Source organism: Chlamydomonas reinhardtii, chromosome 12, assembly GCF_000002595.2.
Source record: "Chlamydomonas reinhardtii strain CC-503 cw92 mt+ chromosome 12, whole genome shotgun sequence".
In the NCBI taxonomy this organism is placed as follows: domain Eukaryota; kingdom Viridiplantae; phylum Chlorophyta; class Chlorophyceae; order Chlamydomonadales; family Chlamydomonadaceae; genus Chlamydomonas; species Chlamydomonas reinhardtii.
This window is the reverse complement of record NC_057015.1, coordinates 6,067,013-6,086,427: the sequence shown is the minus strand read 5'-3', so window position 1 is coordinate 6,086,427 and position 19,415 is coordinate 6,067,013. Positions and strand designations below refer to the sequence as shown.

At 62.9% G+C, this 19,415-nt stretch overlaps 6 protein-coding genes across 7 annotated transcripts; 3 read left to right on the top strand and 3 right to left on the bottom strand.

Annotated features, from left to right (window-relative positions):
- On the bottom strand, positions 1-2,632 carry CHLRE_12g535650v5 (uncharacterized protein). Its single transcript, XM_001692935.2, has 2 exons — positions 2,369-2,632; positions 1-1,926 (listed from the first exon to the last, which is right to left on the bottom strand). Exons 1-2 carry the CDS (start codon positions 2,503-2,505, stop codon positions 1,746-1,748), a joined length of 318 nt encoding a protein of 105 aa, XP_001692987.1. The 5' UTR covers positions 2,506-2,632; the 3' UTR covers positions 1-1,745.
- Positions 2,633-2,780: 148 nt separating this feature from the next.
- CHLRE_12g535600v5 (uncharacterized protein) lies at positions 2,781-5,642 on the bottom strand. Its single transcript, XM_043068644.1, has 6 exons — positions 5,348-5,642; positions 4,907-5,002; positions 4,525-4,668; positions 3,483-4,295; positions 3,277-3,340; positions 2,781-3,093 (listed from the first exon to the last, which is right to left on the bottom strand). Exons 1-6 carry the CDS (start codon positions 5,588-5,590, stop codon positions 2,927-2,929), a joined length of 1,527 nt encoding a protein of 508 aa, XP_042918739.1. The 5' UTR covers positions 5,591-5,642; the 3' UTR covers positions 2,781-2,926.
- A 100-nt stretch (positions 5,643-5,742) lies between these two features.
- On the top strand, positions 5,743-8,968 carry CHLRE_12g535550v5 (uncharacterized protein). Its single transcript, XM_001692836.2, has 8 exons — positions 5,743-5,984; positions 6,332-6,391; positions 6,683-6,775; positions 7,063-7,165; positions 7,634-7,740; positions 7,901-8,008; positions 8,164-8,217; positions 8,442-8,968. Exons 1-8 carry the CDS (start codon positions 5,931-5,933, stop codon positions 8,685-8,687), a joined length of 825 nt encoding a protein of 274 aa, XP_001692888.2. The 5' UTR covers positions 5,743-5,930; the 3' UTR covers positions 8,688-8,968.
- A 1,994-nt stretch (positions 8,969-10,962) lies between these two features.
- CHLRE_12g535500v5 (uncharacterized protein) lies at positions 10,963-15,907 on the top strand. Its single transcript, XM_043068643.1, has 3 exons — positions 10,963-12,785; positions 13,013-13,164; positions 13,430-15,907. The coding sequence occupies exons 1-3, from the start codon at positions 11,192-11,194 to the stop codon at positions 13,988-13,990; spliced, it is 2,307 nt and encodes a 768-aa protein (XP_042918738.1). The 5' UTR covers positions 10,963-11,191; the 3' UTR covers positions 13,991-15,907.
- Positions 15,908-15,962: 55 nt separating this feature from the next.
- CHLRE_12g535476v5 (uncharacterized protein) lies at positions 15,963-17,054 on the top strand. The gene has a single exon (XM_043068642.1). The coding sequence runs from the start codon at positions 16,187-16,189 to the stop codon at positions 16,430-16,432; it is 246 nt and encodes an 81-aa protein (XP_042918737.1). The 5' UTR covers positions 15,963-16,186; the 3' UTR covers positions 16,433-17,054.
- Positions 17,055-17,200: 146 nt separating this feature from the next.
- Positions 17,201-19,362, bottom strand: CHLRE_12g535450v5 (uncharacterized protein). Of its 2 annotated transcripts, XM_043068641.1 has the most exons (4): positions 19,134-19,362; positions 18,610-18,630; positions 18,251-18,529; positions 17,201-17,987 (listed from the first exon to the last, which is right to left on the bottom strand). In XM_043068641.1, exons 3-4 carry the CDS (start codon positions 18,368-18,370, stop codon positions 17,604-17,606), a joined length of 504 nt encoding a protein of 167 aa, XP_042918736.1. In that variant the 5' UTR covers positions 18,371-18,529; positions 18,610-18,630; positions 19,134-19,362; the 3' UTR covers positions 17,201-17,603. The 2 variants fall into 2 exon arrangements, with proteins under 2 accessions (XP_042918736.1, XP_042918735.1); XM_043068640.1 differs by lacking the exon at positions 18,610-18,630.
- Between the last annotated feature and the right edge of the window lie 53 nt (positions 19,363-19,415).

Genomic DNA, 19,415 nt, shown 5'->3' with positions numbered 1-19,415 from the left:
ATCGGAACCGTTGCTTCCGGCCAGTGCGTGGGTAACTCCGCCTGTCACGCCGGGTGCATCAATGCCACATGAAGGTAAAGATTGCGCTTCTCCCGGAGCACGCACGCCGCGCAATCATAACACGGCTGGATTATGTTATGAATTCATGCAATTAGTTTGGTTACGACGTTCTTTGCTCACGCGGGTGGTGTCGTCCGCTGTGATCAAAGGCAAGTTTGCTGTGCGTGCTTTAATTGCACTACTCAACTGTACCCACATCGTAAATCCCAGCAAGATAATGATGAAAAGAGTTTCGGCTTAAACAGATGAATGCCAGTAATGGAACCTCTGCGCGGCGGCTGGGAGTCCGACCTCGCCGGAGTCGGACGGTCCGACTGCGTTGACGCCAGGATTCACAGCGTTGCCAGCAATTACGAACTGCTCGCGCGAGTCGTATAATTATGGAGGAATATCTTTTAGGGTGGGACAGACGAAACGCCCACCGGAGTAATAAAGCGAGTGAGCAGTCGCTAGCAAGAAATCATCAGCTAATGAGCCAGCGCCGCGCGAGTCCTGGGGGCCTGCGCACCAGTTCTCGCCACCCCTCCCGCCGCTCGTTGTGGGTAGGAAAGCCGATTCAAATACACAATCTAGGCAAGCGTTTCAGTGATGTTGTGTCAGTTGGGCCACGAGCAAAACGGGCCAGTCCAGGCAGGCCCAGGTCCCCGCGCGCCCAGCCACCCACCCACCCAGCCACGCCATACATCACTGTGTCATGAAAGCGCATGGTCCAGCAGCAGCAGCAGCCGTCATCACGTGTCACGAGAACGGCGCGCATACCGATGTAATCAGGGACGACAGCAAACTTAGTGCGTGCTTTCACGCCTCGCAGACCTGACCCAACCGCATGCAGCACGCTTCCAGAAGTCGCAAGCGGCACATCCAAAAGCACCGCTGGCATTCTTGGCTGCGGCGGCCGCGTGTCGGGCACGAGGACCAGCAGCTATAGTATGACAACCTACGTATTAATTTCCCGTTCACCCCCGAACATAGTCACACCTGCCATCACCGCGGTGTGTCTGTGTGGTGCTATCGCCTGGCCGGGCGCTCGGAGCGTGAGGAATATGCGTCAGCAAACTTCCAGCCAGCCAGCAACTCGTCGGTACAGTAAATCCGGCGTTCGACCGGCCGCGTACTCCTGCCCTGCCGTTGCATATTGTTTGCCATCTGCTGGAGTCTGGGAATCAGCTGCACCCTACGGGACTTTACCAACCTGCCTTACCACTGTCCCATCGCACTCACACCTGCCATCACCGCGTGCGTGCAGTAACACCTAGGCGCGACACGCCAAGGCGCCGCCGCATCGCACTGAGTGGCTGCAAGCCAAGGACCATGGCGCCTGGACTTCATAGATTTCTGACCCCGCGCAACATCAGGCCCTCAGGACAACGCCATTCAGCTCATGCGGTGCTGCTTGCATCTGCCACGCACGGCGGCTGCAAATCCCGACCGCGCTGGAAGATGGCGGCCCTACATGAGTGCCCGCGTGTGGTGCCCAATAGTATGCAGGTAAACAAACGCAACGGCCACGTGCGCTGCTGAGTCCACCTCTGAAGACTCCCGCAAGTAGACCGCCTAGCCGGCCCGCCCGCCACGGTTGCAAGTCTTGCGGCTCTCCTCCTCCTCCCCCCTCCTCCTACTGTTGCTGCTCCTCCTTCTCGTTCCCCCTCCTCCTCCTCCTCCTTCCCCCATCCTCCACCTCCTGCTCAGCCCAGGTTCACCTCCACCTCCACCTCCTTGCCCGGCGCCACGCCCGGGCAGTCGCTGAGCGACAGCGGGTCGATCATCAAGCGCCCGGCCATGAGCAGCTTAAGCTTGGCGAACTCCAGCTCGTGCTGCTCCGCCAAGAAGGCCTTGACGTACGCCACCGTCACGCCCACCTTGAAGCTGCGGGGGATGGGGGGTTGCGGGTGGCGGCAGTGGGATGCGGTCATGCGGGGCAGCCGGGCAGGTGAGGTGCAGAAGGGGAGAAGGGAGGAGATGGACTAATGGGAGGGGGCGTGGACGCCGGGGGAAACAGGGATATTGGGGCGGAGATTGATGGAGGGCACCGCAACCGCAGGTGCTGGCAACGTGTTGAAGGGGTGCGTTCAACCCATCTGGTTCGTGGTGACATGTGCACAAGTCCGGATGCCCCACCGCATGTCCTGGACTGGAGGGGCTTCCGGAGCGCCCGACACCAAGCCGTTTTTCAGAGTCTCAAGGGACATATCCTGAGACTGCCCGCGCTCGTTTGCCAGCTTACGCAGTACATTTCGAGGACATGGCGACAAGTTCTCTAGATCCACACCGTTTCACGGCTATCGTTGCTCTGTCACAGTTTACGAACCTGTGCGCAGCCTTCTGGCCTCCCGGTAAGCTGAAAAGCAGCACGACGTCCTCGCCTTGCTCCTGCTTTGCCTCTGCCTCCTTGCTAGCTGCTGCTTTCTGTCGAGAAGACTCAAGATCTACCGTAGACAAGTCCATGGTCCTGGGGGAGGAACTATTACAAAGGAGGGCTCCCGGAAAATCGCAGCTGTCGGTGTGACCTTGACGTTTATCAAGCGCGCTGTATAATCGGTATTTAATAAACCTATGAAGTGCGAGAAGTTTGAACAGGCAGAGCCTGGACGGGCCTCTTGGCAACAGTCGCTTGCCAGGGCGGGATGGCGCCCCCCCCCCCCCCACCACCCCCCACCGCCCCCACCCCACCCCCACACACCCATAAAGTCAATGTCTGCTGGTGTCCGGCTGCAGAGCGGAGTTCTGTTGAGTGTTCCCATTGCTCCGTCCTTGGTCCGCGGCCCGACCCGCCTCATTGCCTCAACGTGCTCATCAGCTAGCACTGGTGCCGACCGACACGCCGCCCAGTGCTGCCGCTGCTGCCGCCGCCCAGTTCTGCCGCCCGTCATGCGGCCTGGTGGAAGCTGCCCGCCGCCGCGCCCCCTGCCGCGCCCGCGCCCAGTGCCCCCGCCTGCGCCACCTCCTCGCGCAACTGCTGCAAGACGCCGCTCCACCGGGCCTCCGCCTCACTACAGCCGCGAGCCTGCTCCGCCGCCATCCCCAGCCAGCGCCCTGTCCGGAGCAGTGACACAACGAGCATGACAACAGCATCTGCGTCGGTAATCGCTCCTGCCTGGCACATTCTGTCAAATCAGGTCAGGCTGCAGCGGGCTGTAGCGGGCAGCAGGCGCGGGTGAAGGCCACCGGCTGGTGGCCGCGGCCTAGCGAGTTGCAGAATGCAGACACAACGCGCACCTGCGGCCTCCTCCCAAACGTCCAGCCACACGATGTCGGGATAGGCGGGGTAGCGCATCGACACCTGCGGTACAGCCCGGCACCGGCCCATTAGCTCGACGTGTCGTTACCAAGCATTGCAACAAAGGCCACCACAACGCCTGCAATAGGATTGCTCGCCAGCTCACTAAGCCCCCAGCCCCGTGCCCCACACACGACGCACTCGCCTGCTCGTAGCGCTTGTCCACTTCTCGCTGAACTCGCGCCGTGCCGTCGCCGCTGTCTGCCGCGAACCCCGCCACCTGCTCACTCATCTGCGCCAGGCACTCCGCCAGCGCCGGCAGCAGGTCTTGGTAGCCGGCCCCACTACCAGCGGCAGTAGCAGCTGCAGCTGCAGTGCCGGGTCCTGCTGCTGCGGGTCCTGCCACTGCCGCGTGCGCGTCTTCCAAAGATGAAGCGGGCGAGTGCGCGGCTGTAGCGGCTGTTGCGGACCCGACCCCAGCCGCGCGGCCGGCACCCATAGCGCTGCCTCCGTCCCCTCCTCCTCCGCTGACGCCGGCGCTGGCGGCGCTGGCCCCGCTACTGCTACTGCTGCCCCTGCTGCTGCCGGTCCTGCCCGCCACTTGTTCCGCTTCGTCCCAGGAGCAGGAGGCCGCAGACGCCCAAGAGGCCGCACCCATTGACCCAGCCGCCGCCGCTCCAGCCATGGAGGCACCGGCGCCAGACGCCGCCGCCGCCACATCTGTGAAGGGATCGGCGGGCGAGGACGCCGTCCCCGCGCACACCCGCCCGCTTGAGCCCACGCCCGCGCCGCTGCTGCCGCCCGCTGCCTCGCCGGCGCCGCGACTTGCTGCCCCCAACCCGCTGCCGCCACCTGCTGCGCCAGCAGCAGGCACGGCTGTAGCAGTGCCAGCTCCTGCTGCTGCTACTGCTGCCGCGGCCGCCTGGCGTTGTTGCTGCAGCTCCTGCTCGCGCAGCCGCTTGAGCGCCTTTAGAGACTGCAGGCAGGCGTTGTAGAGCCGAGCCAGCGTCCGCTCCCGCTGCGACCCACCCCGGAGTTCGGGACACACAGCAAGGTTTACGCCATGCAGGCAGACAGCTGCGAAGCGCGGAGACAAGCGCAGCTTCGGCGTCCCACACAACATGTCCCTTTCACCGTATCCCAGGCCCGCGACCCCCAGGTACGGTATCTACTTCCGAAATCCGCCAACGCCGCCGCTCCTCCATCGTGTCGGCGGCTCACGCCCCCACCCGCCCGCCCGCCCGCACCTGCTCTCTCGCCAGTCGCCACGCCTCCACGTGTCCCTCCACCGGCCGCACCCAGAACTCCAGCTGGTACTCCAGGTCCGGGATCACCTCCCGCCGCCAGCGCTCGAAGCGGGCGAAACGGGGGTCGGCGGCGCGAGCGGACGGCTGCGTGCGTGCGGCGCATGCGGCGTGGGCACAGCCGGGGGGCGGCGCGCTTATGTGGTGTATGGAAGTCATATGAATCCGACTAAAGCGGGGATGGGGTAACATTGGGCATCTACCTAGTCCTGCAAAGGATCCACGGGTAGCAGCCTCATACACATCGCTCGCGCCCACATGCACTTCCCACACGATGCCACGCTGCCGCGCCCCGCCCTCCAGCCATCCATCCGCCCGCTCTCACCAGCCCCATCTTGGTCTCGTACTCGGCCCTCAGCTCGGCACTGGACAGCACCGTGTAGGCCCGCCGCACAGCCATGAAGTCCAGGGCCGCGGTGGGCTGGGGGTGGAATAGGCAGGGAGGGAGGCACGGAGAGGGGCAGGCAGGCGGGCAGGCGGGCAGGCGGGCAGGCGGGCAGGCAGGCAGGCGGTCTGGGAGGGAGGGAAGCCGCTGCATGACGGTTCTGGGACGACGGTCAGAATGCGCATGCGGCGGCACAGGTGACTGGGTACTGCGTGGACGGGCGGAGGCGGGGCGTAACGCCCATCGCCCTCGTGCCGCCGCAACCCCACGGCCCTACCCACCCACCTCCCCGCGCGCGCAGTCCCTCCCCAGCTATTCCCTGCATCAGGCAGCCTCTGCCATACCCTCGTCACACATACGATACGTTCCTGGCGACCCCACCTCCTTGTTCACATCCGGGTGAAGCTGCTTCGCCTTTTCACGGAAGGCCGCTTTGACCTCCTCCACTGTGCAGGTCTCGCTGACGCCCAGCACTTCGTAAAGGCTCCGCTGCCCTGCTTGCCCTGCAGCCGGTGGCTGCAACAAACGGCATACCCTAGCCCAGCGGGTGCCGCTCGCGGCGTGCAAGCTTCCGCGCGGTTGACAGTGCAGTCGGGGCCGGAGGCATGCAGTTCGTTGCATCATTATTTTAATATCATGCCGGTTAGCAAAGTTGTGTGCTGGCTTAGTGCCTAGGCCAAAGGGAATTCGACGTTTGGATCGCGCAAATGAAAGGAACACTCATAGCCACCGATTGCCACCTTATAATTGAAATAACAACAAAAGGCATCCCCTCAAGGTTTGCCACGGCGTGCTCATGCTAGACACTCGCCGCTGCAACGCACCTGCATCGCTCTCTGCATCGCGCGGCCGTTTTCCCAACCCGCAGCCACTTTTGGTGACTAGAGCTCGATTTAACGGAGTTAGGGTCTGCCATCGGGCACGAGGCAGCGCGCGGGGCGCTGCGCAGGCCGTGTCAGCGCAGATGGAGCGGCGTGTGGCGTTCACCAACCCGCATAGCGAGAAACTCGCGGGCGTGGTAAGCCAGCGTGGCCATGCTGACGAAACTGACAGGGCATGTTGAGTACAATGAGCATCACCGGCGGGGGAAGGGGGGTGGGGTGCGGGGGAAGGGGTGCGTGTGAGGCCTGTGTAGCGGCAGTTCCCCTGCGACAAGTGGCACACTAGGGTCTGTCAACCACCGCTTGAGCTCTTGATTTCGGCCCGCGATGTGCAGCGGTCCCTTTTTACCAGCCCCACTGGGCAATATGATAGATCGTCTGGATGAGGCAGTAGGTGGCTCTGCCAATTGCTCAAAGCGCACCGGTACATGCATGCCAACACGTGCACGCCTGCGCGGTCGTACGCCTACCGCCGGCCCCGCAGTTCGTGGATGCCGGATCTGAGGATGTGGTCATCCTGTGCCACGGGTACGCCGCGACCAAGGTGGGTGGTGGGGTGGGCAGGCGCCGCCGGCAGGTAGGCGGCATGCGCTGCCCGGATCGCGACAGCGCGTGGGGCTGCTGGAGGCGCTGGTTGGCGGTGTGGTTGCGGCAGCGGCTGATTCCGCCACACCCGCTTTACCCTCGCGCGAATGCTCGGCCGCCGCCAACAACAGCAACAACAACGACAAGCGTCTTACCTGCAAGCGTCTTACCTGCGAACGTCTTACCTGCAAGCGTCTTACGGTATCTGCACCCCGGTCTTCTGGAATGTCCCGCTCTGCCGCACTGGCAGGACGGCTTCCACCTGCCGGCAATCGCCGAGGCGCTGGCGCAGCACGGCCGCAGCAGCCTGCGCTTCGACTTCGCGGGCAACGGCGAGTCCGAGGTGCGGCCGGGCTCTCGGCACTCGGCGGCGTGCCTACCTTTGTCTGAGTGCCTGGTCAGTTTCACCTTATTTAACTAACCTCCGGCCTGCCGCATTGCTCGGCTGCCGCTGCCGGGAGTTGTCGTGCGTGCCAGACAGTACTGTAATAGGTCTGGATGCCCCCGCCTCTGCCGGGCTGGTAAAGTTGCTCACCCATCTTTAGAAGGTGCCGTTATAGTAATGTTGTGTTTATCCTCTGGCGGTGGGACGCGGCCGTGGGCGTGCTCGCCCCTCGCTCGCCCCCTCAGGGCCAGTTCAGTTTCGGCGGCTATTGGCGCGAGGTCGAGGACCTGAGGGCCGCGGTGGACTTTGTGAGGCGGGAGCTGCACAAACACGTGGCGGCAGTCGTGGGTGAGTGGGGCTGCTGGGCCCGTGTGTTCAAAACAACAGCAGAACGAAGCCTGCTCAGTGCGCGCGTGTATGTGTATACGCGCTCGCGCGCGTGCGTGCGTGCGTGCGTGCGTGCTTGCGTGCGTGCGTGCGTGCATGCGTGCGTGCGTGCGTGCGTGCTCAAGAGCACAAGGAAACAAAGCGCAACGACAGTATATGCGATGCGGCAACTCGATGTGCGTGCGTGCGTGCGTGCGTGCGTGCGTGCGTGCGTGCGTGCGTGCGTGCGTGCGTGTGTGCGTGCATGCGTGCGTGCGTGCGTGCGTGTGTGTGTGTGTGTGTGCGTGTGTGTGCGCGCATTGCGTGTGTTCTGGGGTGCGTGCAACTCTGGAATGATGACTGCTCAAATGGGCGGCTGGAAAATTGGGCGTGAAGGCATCTGTGCACGCCCACACATGCCCACACGTGCCCATCAACTCACGGCCCCAGGCCACAGCAAGGGCGGCAATGTTGTGTTGCTGTACGGCAGCCGGTACGACGACGTGCCGCTGATCATCAACGTGGCGGGGCGCGGAGTCATGGCGAAGGGCATCAAGGTGCGGCGGCGGTGTGAGGCAGCTCGGCTGCGGGGGGGTCGGGATACTCGGTGGGCCATTGGGGTTTACGGTAGTCACCTCCAAACCCAGACGGCTTTGTCGACGCGTTAACTTTCATGCCTGTGCGGCGCGGGTCGGGGCGGGGCATGTTGATTTGCAGGAGCGCTTCGGTGCCGACATCCTCGACCAGCTGGCGGCTGCGGGCGCGGTGGAGCAGGCGGTGAAGGCGGACGGCGGGCGGCTCATCAAGTACATGCTCACAAAGGAGGTGTGCGCACAGGGCGCCGCGTGTTGCGTTTTGTGTCCGAAGAGCACAAGGGAAAGGGACGCGCTGTGTGTTGTGTGTACGGGGGGGCATAAAATGTGGTGTTGGTTGACGCTGCGGATACCTGAGTCTGACCATGTGTGTATGTGTTGCGGCAGGCGGTGGAGGAGCGAATGAAGATGGACATGTTTGCCGAGGCAGCCAAGATCAAGGTAGGTGGCGGCTTTGGGGGGAAGCGACCCTCAGAAGCGGGGGTTGGGTTGGCAGCAGCGCTGTGGACCGGCGGCGCCTCTGCCATGCGCCTGGAGGCTCAGGCGAGGCGAGGCGGCAGCCGTTACGTGCAGCCCACGTGTGCGTGCCGCTTGGTACTTGACACCCACCAACGACCTGGCCCTCGCCCCCGCCCCCAACCTCACTCCTGTCCCCGCCGCCACAGGCCGAGGTGCTGACCATCCATGGGACCGCCGACCGCGTGATTCCCATTGAGGACGGCCGCGCCTGGGACGCCCACATCCCGCGGCACCGGCTGCTGGAGGTGGAGGGCGGGGACCACAACTTCCGTGCCGCGCCCGAGCATAGGCAGCAGGTGGTGGCGGCCATCGTGGCAGAGGTCACGGCGGCGGCAGAAAGGCGGGGCAGCGGCGCGGGGAAGGGGGAAGGGGTACCAGACAGGCAGGCGTGACCAGCGGGGTGCGGCGGTGGTGTGGGGAAGAGGGGGGCATCATCGGTGAGAGGGGCGGCGTGCGCGGGGCGTGAGCGGCTGGAGCTGCAGCGGGTGGGGCGCATGTGGTGAAGCGCAGTAGGAATGCGGGCGCTTGGGAAGCAGGTTGGGTTCTGTGCACAGCAACCCCTCCTGGCAATCGTTTGCCGGAGCAGATACGCCGTGAAATGAACGGGACGACGTGACGCGGCAACTACGTAGTACAAGGGTAGCAAGTGGCTGAGCCCCGAGAAACGACCTAATCCCGGCCCAGGCACCGTCGCATCGATGATCCCGGTACTCGGAAGCACGTCGAACCGCGCCATGTTCTGCAAGGGAGGGCAGCTGTGGCTGCATCAGCCCCTGCATGAGCCCATGCCCTGCCCATGCCAGGACGCCCACTGACCCAGGCGGCCTGCAGCCCTGCACCCTCAGTCTCTTGCAGCCACTTGATGCCAAGCAGTGAAGCCTTGACAACATGCCCTGGCTCCCTAGCGGCCCTGCCATCAAAGTCATCCAATGATCCAACCATCTATCCCACGTCTGGAGACTCTTGATGGGCCCTGTAGTAGGACAGTCGGTAAAAGACACATCTAGATGCCCCAGGGCGTCGTCCGCAGGGTTATATACTTGTGTGTCATAGAACTTCCGTGTTCCGCCCACACTCTCCCCCTTCTGGACTGCACGTCCCGGGCAGTCACCACGCTAGCGTAGAGAGTACTTCTTTGCACCTGTTTGTGTTTCTGTGGCAGTGGGGTGACGAGGCCCACGTCGCGTCTACCCGATACCTGAGCAGCGCCAGTAGCCAACTGTTTGTTGGTGCCTTTACGACTCTCGCATAGCCGAAGTGATGGACTCTACCAACGTCACCAGGATTTGAACCCCCGACCTTATGTGGTCGCGTGCGCATTGTCCGCAGATAATGCACATCGGGCCCTGAACTCGGTACCAAATGTAGTAGGACAGTCGGTAAAAGACACATCTAGATGCCCCAGGGCGTCGTCCGCAGGGTTATATACTTGTGTGTCGTAGAACTTCCGTGTTCCACCCACAGGCCCTGACTGCGTATGCACCCGTGCACCCCAGGAAGCCCGAGGCACCCCTGCACCGCATGGCTCTGCTGCATGGACTATCGCGTCTGCCCTACCGCCCCATTTGTCCTAGCTGGCGGGACATGTGACACCCCACCGAGGACGGTTTAGGGGCCCCGTCGCCGCTGCAGCGGCGCGCAGCGAGGATGGTGAATGGCTGGACGGAGGTGAACGGCAGGCCCGTCCGACTCCAGCGCCATGACCGTCCCGGTTTGCGCGTTTAACTGCAACACAAGCTGTCTTTGTGTGTACGCGCTGGGCAAGTCCAACATGCAGTCATGCGCGGCCCCAGCCGCGTCGTCAAATCAGCGGCGAGCATGGCGGGCGCCCTTGGGCTCCTTCCCGCCCTCGTTGCCATAAAACGACATAGTTGAGAGCTCTTCAAAGAAACTGTTCGTATTAATTGAGCACCGTCAAGCACTCATTCAGGCGGGTTTGATTTATCTAATCCCTGCCTGCACACCGAGTGTTCCGCTGACCACCTCTTAGAAATTAGAGCTTAATTTAAAGTATGGTAAAATGTTCTAGAAAATCGAAAGTCTATACGAAACTGGGAGGGGTTTGGGTCGCCGCGTACCAAGCGAGATTGATGAAATGGGATTCTCTCTTAGATACCTTGCAATATGTTATTGATTGGCGAAGCCCTAAAAAACAGGGTTCGGCCGGGTAGGCGCAGCTTTATGCCGCTCTTGCCGTGTCCTTCAGACTGCAAAGCAAGAAACAGCAGGTGCACTGGGTACTAGAAGGACTAGGGACTGCACTTGGAAGACTGCACCTTACTAGAGTTAGGGAAAAGTCCGGACTTCGTCAACGAATTCAAAACGGCCGAGCGTTGCGCTGACCGAGCAGCACCACAATTAATTTGGTAGCTCCAAATGCTGTCTTTGCTTGTAACTTAAAGAAACCGGGGCGGGAGGGCGCATCATCTAGGTGGGGCACGCAGTCAAGCGCAAGCGTGGCTCCAAGCCGTTTTGCGTCGAGCGATTGAGCAATGAAGTGCATTCAAATGGCTTTGCAAAACTGTGTGGCACGGCGGACAGAAGAGTGAAGCACTTTTCAGACGAAAAGCATTGGCCCCTTCTGGCAAGCAATGGCGGGCGCAAGGGAGGGAGCGCCCAACCCCAGCGAACGGCTGCTCCGCGCGGCGACTGCTCCCAACTCGCATAGCAAACACAATATTGAGACTATTTCGCAAGAAAGCTATCATTCCGACATTCGCGTTCGCCTCAGCCTTCCCCGCGTTACCATTTTGGACTCCCTGTAGAACGTGACCCGCACGCTCTCACGACCGCACTTCTACACGCGAGCGCTGTAAGGTCGATACAAGGGCCATAGGGTAGCTTATATTGGCATTCGATAGAGTCGGCAGGGCTGATGCGCTAGTGCCGTCCCATAATGGCTGCGGACCCTGGTGTGAGCGGCGGCGAGGCCGCTGCCTATCATCTGTTTCTCACCCGTATACCGCCCCGAGTGCCCAAGGAGGAGGTCGAGGCAGCGCTGTCCAAGGAGCTCGCTTCTCGCGGTGTGATGGCCCAGGCAGTTTCCGTGGTACCCCAGAGCGCCTGGAAAACCAAGGGCTATGGCTTCATTACGCTCTCCGGAAAGCCTAGTATCGAGGAGGTCCAGCGGGTTGCAGAGAAACTCGACAACGAACTCCGCGTCGGGGGCAAAGCCATAAATGTCCGCGTCTGCGAGCCCTCGTCGACGGGCGCGCCCCAACCAGTGCAGCCCACGGAGCCGCCAGTCAGTTGGGACCAGCCTGTTGAGCGCATTTCGCGGCTCTGCGCTCAGGTGCTGCACTGCTACTTCGCCCGTCGGTCACACCAGCCCGAGTTCAAAGCAGAGAAGCTGCTCGCGCTGCTCAGCATGACCGTCGCGCCTTCGCGCGGGCAGGAGCCAAAGCCACTCGCTTTGTGGGCAAAGGAGGTCTTTGGCAGCATGGAGCAGATGCTTTTAGCCATCGGCGACGCGCATTTCGGCGCATCTACTTGGTCGCTGACCGGCGCTGTCGCGGAGCGCAGCGCCAAGCTCGCAGTGGGGAAGGCTCGCAATATGCAGGGCTGGGATCCGCTACGGGACCCGCTACCCATCGCAACGCTGCTGCGGCTCGCGGCGTGCCGGCAGCGGCTTGACGAGTCGCACACCCCGCAGTCGCAGCGCTCGGGCTTCTCCACGCCAACCTGCTGCACAGCGCAGGACTCTTGTCGACGCTCCAGCGACTGCGGCAGCCTCAGCGCGGTGCACAGCAGCGAGCAGCCCAGCTGCAGCCAGTCGGAGGCGTCCTGGTCGCTACGGTCTGGCTGCAACGGGGCACAGACCGGCAGCGCGGTCTGCTCGCCGCCGCTGGACGCCATGACAAGCAGCGGCTCGGAAGAGCAGCCGCTGTCGACCGCGTCGCCGGCGTCGGTGGCATCCTACGACTCGTTGCGGGCCAACAGCGGCTCGGGGTCGCTGGTGGGGTTGGTGGAGTCGGCGCCGGTGGGGAGTAGCGACAGCGGCCAGGGTGCTGGGACAGGCCAGTCGACCCCGGAGGCGGCGGTGCAGGAACAGCAACAGGAGGGACGGTTCAAGCCAGCATCGTCGTCGCCAAAGATGACGGTGGCCGGGGCCAGCGACGGCGCAGCTTCGCCAGCGGGAGGGAGAGCGGCGAGCGGGGCTGGCGGCAGTGCTTGCATGGATATGGAGGGTGCCTCGGCAGCAGCAGCAGCAGCGGCGGCATCTGCGGCTGCGACGGCGGCCCTGCAGCGGCGTCTTGGGAAGGGTGCCGGGCGAGCCTCGTGTTCGGCGCTTCATTTGTCCACATCCGCGTCATCACCGACTGCGCCGCCTCTGCCGGCTGCGTCACATTCTGCTCGTGGCTCCTTGAGCAACGCGCTGTGGATGCCTCGGCCGCCCCTCTCGGCAAGCGCTACCTCCTCATCTTTGAATCCTCACGTCTCAACGCCGTCGGCGCTTCCTGCGATGCCCGCCGTGCCGCCGTCCGCGCGAGGTGCGTGCGTGTGGGGGGTATACCTGTTGACTGGCAGAGGCTGTGCAAAGGCTGCCTTCACATTGTTGTGATACCAGGCGTCACGGTACCTGTCAGTGCCAAACCGAGCTGTGGTGATCCCCAGGGTTCCAGGGTTTCTTTGTATTTTCTAATGAAGTACTTGACAAGCTCCCCGCGCCCGCCCTTCCGTCCGTTCGTCTTCCCCTCCTGCGTCTCCTTCCCTGCAGACCTGCTGCACCGCTGCGCTACGCACCTTCAGCTGCTGTTCCAGTGGCACCCGGCGCAGCTGTCGTTCGCGGTGCCCTACCTGGCCGAGTACCTGTCCGCCGCGCCCGACGTGGTGGCCTGGGGCTCCGGCTCGCCGTACTTCTCGCTCCAGGTAGGGGCGGGGTTCAGGCGGGGCGAAGGGCGGTGGGCGCTGTGTGGTGTGGTGCGCAGTGAGGCATGTGCTGCAGCGGGATGTGCTGCTCACAGGTTCCCGGTTCAGGCACTAGCGTAGCTTCGGAGTTCGGTTCTGGTGATGCGCCTAGCCACGGAGCACGCGCATTGTGCGATGAAGACAGGGCTGCTCCCGGCGCTCGCTGCTGGGTTGTCATTTTTCCATCTCACTGCAGCTGTGTTTTTTGTTTCGCGTTTATGCGCAGGGCTACGCGGCGGCCGTGTACGGCAGCTTTGAGGGCCTGCTGCTGGAGGTGTCGCGCGTCTTCTTCGGCGGCTGCTGGCGGCTTGAGGGCGGCCAGGCCCCCGGCGAGCCCCGCGTGCTCTGCGTGCCGCGCTGCGCGCACAACGTCATGCTGCGCAGCCACGGCAGCCACGGCCACGCGCACCACGGCCACCAGCTCCCCAGCCACGGCTCGGGCTCGGGCGCGGGCAGCAGCCACTACGGCAGCCGCCGGCCGAGCACCGCCAACAGCTGCGCCAGCTCGGTGTCGGGCGGCCAACACGGTCACTATCACTCGCACCACCAGCACCGGCATTACCAGCACAACCACGGCAAAGCGCACGGCCACGGGCATCTGGGCCTCCACTCGTCACTCACCTCGTACTCCTCGGCTAAGCAGCTGAGCCGGATGAGCGGCGGCCCCAGCGCCGCGGGCTCGGGCGGCAGCACCGGCGACGGCAGCGCGCCGCAGCCTGTGTGCGCCGTGCCGGCGTCCGCGCAGCGCACGCTCACCAGCAGCCGCAGCGCCATCAACCTGCGGTAGCTAGCAGCTGGGGCCCGCGGGCTGTGTGCCGCCGGCAGCCAGACAGCCAGCCAGCAGCGCGCGCACGCACTCGGACGCCTGCCGAGCCAAGTTGGCCAGGGCGGGTGGCCGAGAGCGACAGCGTGCAGTTGTGCTGGGTGTCATTCTGCCGGACTGACTGCCTGGCTGTTGCAAGTGGCTTGTGGTAGAACCGGCCGCGGAGCCATCGTAAGCAAGGTTGTTACTTGACGTGACCTGCGTGGACGTTTGTGGGCGTGCTCCTTGCGCGACCCAGTATTACACAACACACTTCGTGAGGCGGCAGGGCGGGGCGGCGAGCGAGCGAGGCCGCGAGCGAGACCGCGCTCGCGATGATTGTAGGTAGTGGTGCGAACGGCTGTGGGCTGTTCTGATGCGTCAGTTAGAATGCCAACGAACGGTCACATGGCAAAGGGCGGTTGGGTTGGTGGCGGTTGCCTGCAGACCAAGCTGTTGCCGCGCCAGTGAGACCAGTGGACGCGCCTGTGCCTGGCGACAAACCGTGTGTCTGGAAGCCACAGCGCGTCGAAGGGCACGAAAGGCACGCGCGCGACACGGTGGGTTTGCGTGGCAAGAGCGGCAAAGGACGGTGGCGGGGGTGCTATGCTATTGGTGTGCGTGAGTGTGTGTGACGCATGAGGTTCGGTGATCTGCGCTTACGCGTGCCGTATCGGTGCAGCGCAGCCTGGATCAGGTATGGCCGCAGGCAGGCGTCGGCATGCAAGCGCCAAGGCGTGCGCATATGGCGAGGTAGGCACACGAGTCGTCATGGATTCAAGTGCTCAGGCGTGCGGATTCGGTTGCGTCGCGTGTGTGCGCATGCGTGGTCGGGCTTTAGGCTTGTGCCAGTGCACGGCCTCTCAAGTGATCCGCAGATGAGGATACTGGTGTTGGATAGTGCGGGGGCAAACGAGATACAGTACAAGCCGTGTTTGTGTGCCTCTTGATTGCGGTATTCTTGGTGCGAAAGCCTTCTGTGTTTGCTAGGCATGTGTGGGGCCTGCACTGTTGCTTCTCCACAGATCAAATCGGGAGCTGCAGTGTGGGGCCACCTCGCGTGTTTCTAGGAAACGTCATCATGGTTTGGCTGGTGTGAGATAAACAATAAGCTGAGGCCTTGCGCGAGCTGGACACAAGCACCAAGCACAGGTCATGCCGGAGTGGAGGAAGGGGCTAGTGCGCGCTACTAAACTGGTGGTTGTTGCACATGAGATTAGCGCAGTGGCGGAGATAATTCGAGCTGGGGCCCCGCACCTGCAGGCACGATGGCGCCTCGTTGTCATGTCGCTTCCTCGGGTGTCCTCGCGCCGGCGGCGGTGAACGGTACACCCATGCATCATCGTCATAAGCGGCTGCATCAATCAACACCGCGCTTAGTGGAGGGAGCCGGCGTGCCTGTCGGCTTCATTAGTATATTCCAGGAACCGCCGGCCTGTGTGGTGCTTTGTCCCGCTATCCAAAGCAACGGTGCAAGCTCGCTAAGTCGCCACGGCACTAAATGGCTGTATGTACATGTGGGGTGGGTGTGGGTCGTGTTGGCGGCGCAATGCCCAACAGCGTCGGAGGGGGGAGGGCCCTGCACTGTCAGGATTATAGGAGTAGCGCAGTGAGTTGACAGTGCACACATAGTAGGGGGCTTGGCAGAAGGGCAGCTCATGAGAGCCTCTCGCCGCATGTGGTTGGTGGACAGTGACGAGGTAGCAGATGTTTAGCTATCAGTATACATGTGCGCGCGAACCCCACTGTGATGAGTTGCAAGGAGACTGGGGCAAGGCATTTCCTGGGTCCGGTGTGGGGAGGGGCTGGCTGGGCCGCATCAGCGGTGCCGGGGCACCATCGTGTTCGTTTGCAAAGTGTCAGTTGACAAGATGAGAGTCACCATTGTAATACTGAAGAGGCAAAGTTTGAGTGGGCTACTGCGCTGGCGCCACCACAGCTGTACACAAGAGCGCACGCGGGGCAGCGGGGGCCGCAAAGCCGGGGTCTGCATGGGTGGCGGGACTACTTACAAGAACGGTCGATCTGAGCGTCCAAGCACGCAGCTGAGACTGGGGTATATGCTTCTGGCGTGAAGCACGGCGCCAACCCTGTACGGATAGACCCTTCGTCGTTAACAAGCTGAAGCATTTAGCCAGGATGTGAAGTGGGACCTAGCCGTGGCGGTCGCACCGGCTGCAAATGCGGCCTTCGCCAGGATTGCTGACCAGCACACCCAGCCGCGCCGCTGCCACCGGCGCAAGGGCGGGGGCGGGGCTCGAGGCAGGGGCAGGGGCGCTAAGCAGAAACATCAGCGCGGCGACAGGCACTGGCAGCGGCGGGCTAAGGCACCGGCGCAGAGGCGACAGAAGCCAGCTGCCTTCCACGTCAGGATGGAGCAGCAGCAGCGCTGGGAGTTGCGACGACTGGCGCGGGTGCCGAAGGTGAAGGCGGTGCCGTGACCGGGCGCTGCGCCCGGGTGGCGGAGCGGCTCTAGGGCCACTGGCCGAAGCCCAGCCTGGTGTCATCCAATGTCGTCGCGGGCCTGGGCAGCTGGAGTGTCAGATTGCATTGGTTACAAGATGTGTCAGCAGCACTTACAGTGGTGGGTCCATCTCGTTCGAGGGCGGAGGTGCGCCGACTGGGCGGCGGGTGAAGCTACTTCGGGAGCGCTACGTGTGGCACGTGCAATTCATCAACGCGTACCTGACCAGCCAGGTACGGAAGACCACTTCACGCAATGGGACTAGCATAAGATTCCTTCTTCCCAACTCCCTTTGACGCGACCACGTCGCAAACTGCCTCGTGGGTGTGCCACTGTGCCACATTGCGGGATGCGCAACATTGTGGGATATGCAAGGTGGACAGCGGAGCTGGTCGTCCAACGTCTGCTACGGCTGTGGGACGGTGAATTGGTTTTGAGGTCTGGACAGGTTGTGTCAGGCTGTATCAGAGTCAGGGAAGCAGTTGAGACGAGGGTCAGTCAGGGGTCAGTCAGGGATCAGCAAGGTTGGGCCGATTCAGGGTCATGTAGTCATGTTTTGCTGCATTGTTGTAATGGTTGCAGGAACCGCGGTGTCTCAGCCGCGAACCAAATCCGCCTACTGCTGATGCCTGGCGGGGTAGACAGGGCACAAGGCGCTGACGCCCAGACTCAATCCTGCCAAGCACTGCCAAGCACTGCCAGGCTGTGTGTCCAGTGTCCAGGCTGTTCTCTTGTGAGTTAAAGTGCCGCAAGGCCTTCGGCCCTTCGCACGCCGAGGGCTACCACAAGTCCATGTCTGTGTTGAACAACGCATTGACCCTACGAATGGCGTTCACGGCTGTACTCGTGGCGCGCGCCAGCTTTGAACACTGCGCCATCATTCAGAGAGACGTGAGCGGCCCAACTCCCGCAACAAACGCGCTTACATCTGGTTGCCTAGCTCGTTGATCTGCCACCCTGCATCCTGCGTTCTATCGGTTGCATTTCCGAGGTGGCAAACCCAGCAGCGCCGCGCTGATCGCCACACATTCGGGCCGGTATGCGCTTCACACCGACCGTGGCACATTGCTTGCTCGTACATCATACTTCGCACGCAGTTTATCAAACCATTCCTCCGCTTGCTTTCCTAACACATCAGAGCCACACCCCATCGCCACCTCCAGCCGACCTCCCGCTCTCCACTGTTCCTGCGCCGCTGCCTTGCCCTGTCCCTTGCCCTGCCGCCACGGCCCCTGCTGCCGCTGCCTCAGACCCGGTCCCTGCGGCTGCCCCTGCCGGCTCGCCACCAGCCGCATCCACATCCATCGCCTCTGCTTGGGCCTGTGGCCCTGGCCCCTGCTGTGCCGGACGGCTCTGCACCGCGTGCTCCTCAGGCCCATCCTCCACAGGCACCGCCTCCGGCTCCACAGCTTCCGGCTCCTCCGCCGGGGCCTCTCCAGTGATGCGACGCAGCTCCTCCTCCAGCGCCGCCACACGCGCGCGTTTCTTCGCCATGGTCACAATGTTCTCGCCGATAGCCTGCAGTGCGGCGGTGCGGGTGAAGTGGCGTAGGGAGTGAGGCGGGCATGTGTATGGCAGGCGTGTGGAGAGCGGCGCGGTGTGGCGCAGCGAGGCGCGACGATGATCCATACGGGCAGTTCATGCTTGTGCGGTTGTGGATACGCCCACACCGTCACACAGGCCCGGGTGCCGTAGGTTGCTGTACTATGGGTCCCTCTCCACACGAACAATTTACCACCCGCCCCCTCGGACACGGTGTGACTCGGCACACGCTTACCAACCTGGCGGTACTCCGGATCCGGATCAAATTCCAGCAGCGTCTGCAGCTCTCGGTTGCTGCGCTCCAGATGCTTGATCGCGTTTTTGAGCTCATCAATCTCGATGCGCAGCACCGAGGCCATGGCCGCGCCTCTGCTTCCTGCTGCCCACTGCTGCTGCCGACTGGTGCTGCTGCTGAAGGCCGCTGCTACTGCTGTTGCTGCTACAGGAGGCCGCCCCCGACAGCTGCCGGGTTGCTCCACGCGGCCGTTCCGCCCTGGGGAACGTGTGGCTGCTCCGGCCTGCAGTGCGTGGTGGCACAATACGTAGCACGGGGGTAAAGGACTCGGCGGGCGAGCGCTGATGCCAAGTCATGCCTCACGTGCAGCGGCGCGGCAAGCGCCTGCGGCGGGTGTGAGGCGGGGCGCAGGGTCGCAGGAGACAGGGAAACAAGGAAGGCGCCACGGCCGGCAGGTGAAGGGCGAACTTGCACAGCGTAGGCACCGAGGGGACTTGAGCGTAACGTTGTCTCTACTTCGAACGCATTCGGTTCTTCGCCCCCACCCGGCCCCTCTGACTGTAGCCGCAGGCATGTCGAAGGCTGACGTGGGTCCCAAGTCCCAAGTGAGCGGCGCGGGAAACGGCGAAGGACAGTCAAACAAACGCTGCTGTTGGTTATTGTTGGGAGCAGCTTCAGCACGGCTGTTGTAGGGAGGTGCCGCAGTGGCGGGAGTTTCGTTTGGGTTGGGTTCGCTGGGAACTGTCGAAGGTATGAGTGCGACCGGGGTGCCCAGGCGAGTGACAAGGCGAGTGCTGGATTACACCCGGTAGCGGGCGGGAAGCGGCGTCCCAATCACCGCACCCCCCCTTCTACACAGCTCTGTGGCATCGCCTGTGACTGCTCACCTCACTCGCTTACTTCGTCAAAGCACGCCCGTCGGTCTTTGCAGTAGCTCGGGAAAGCGCGATCTTTACCCTAGTCAGAGCTTGCAAGCTGAGCCAGACGCGGGCAAGTCGTATGATAAAATGATTAGCCAAATCAATTATCACCGACACAAACGGTAAACCTGCGCGTCAATGTGCGCCAGATCGGGCAGGAAGCCTGGCAAAACGAAAATGGAATATTGGAAGTTACCCTAGTAAAGAAATGGCGATTGTAGTCAGAACGCTGAAAAACTGGCCTGGCAG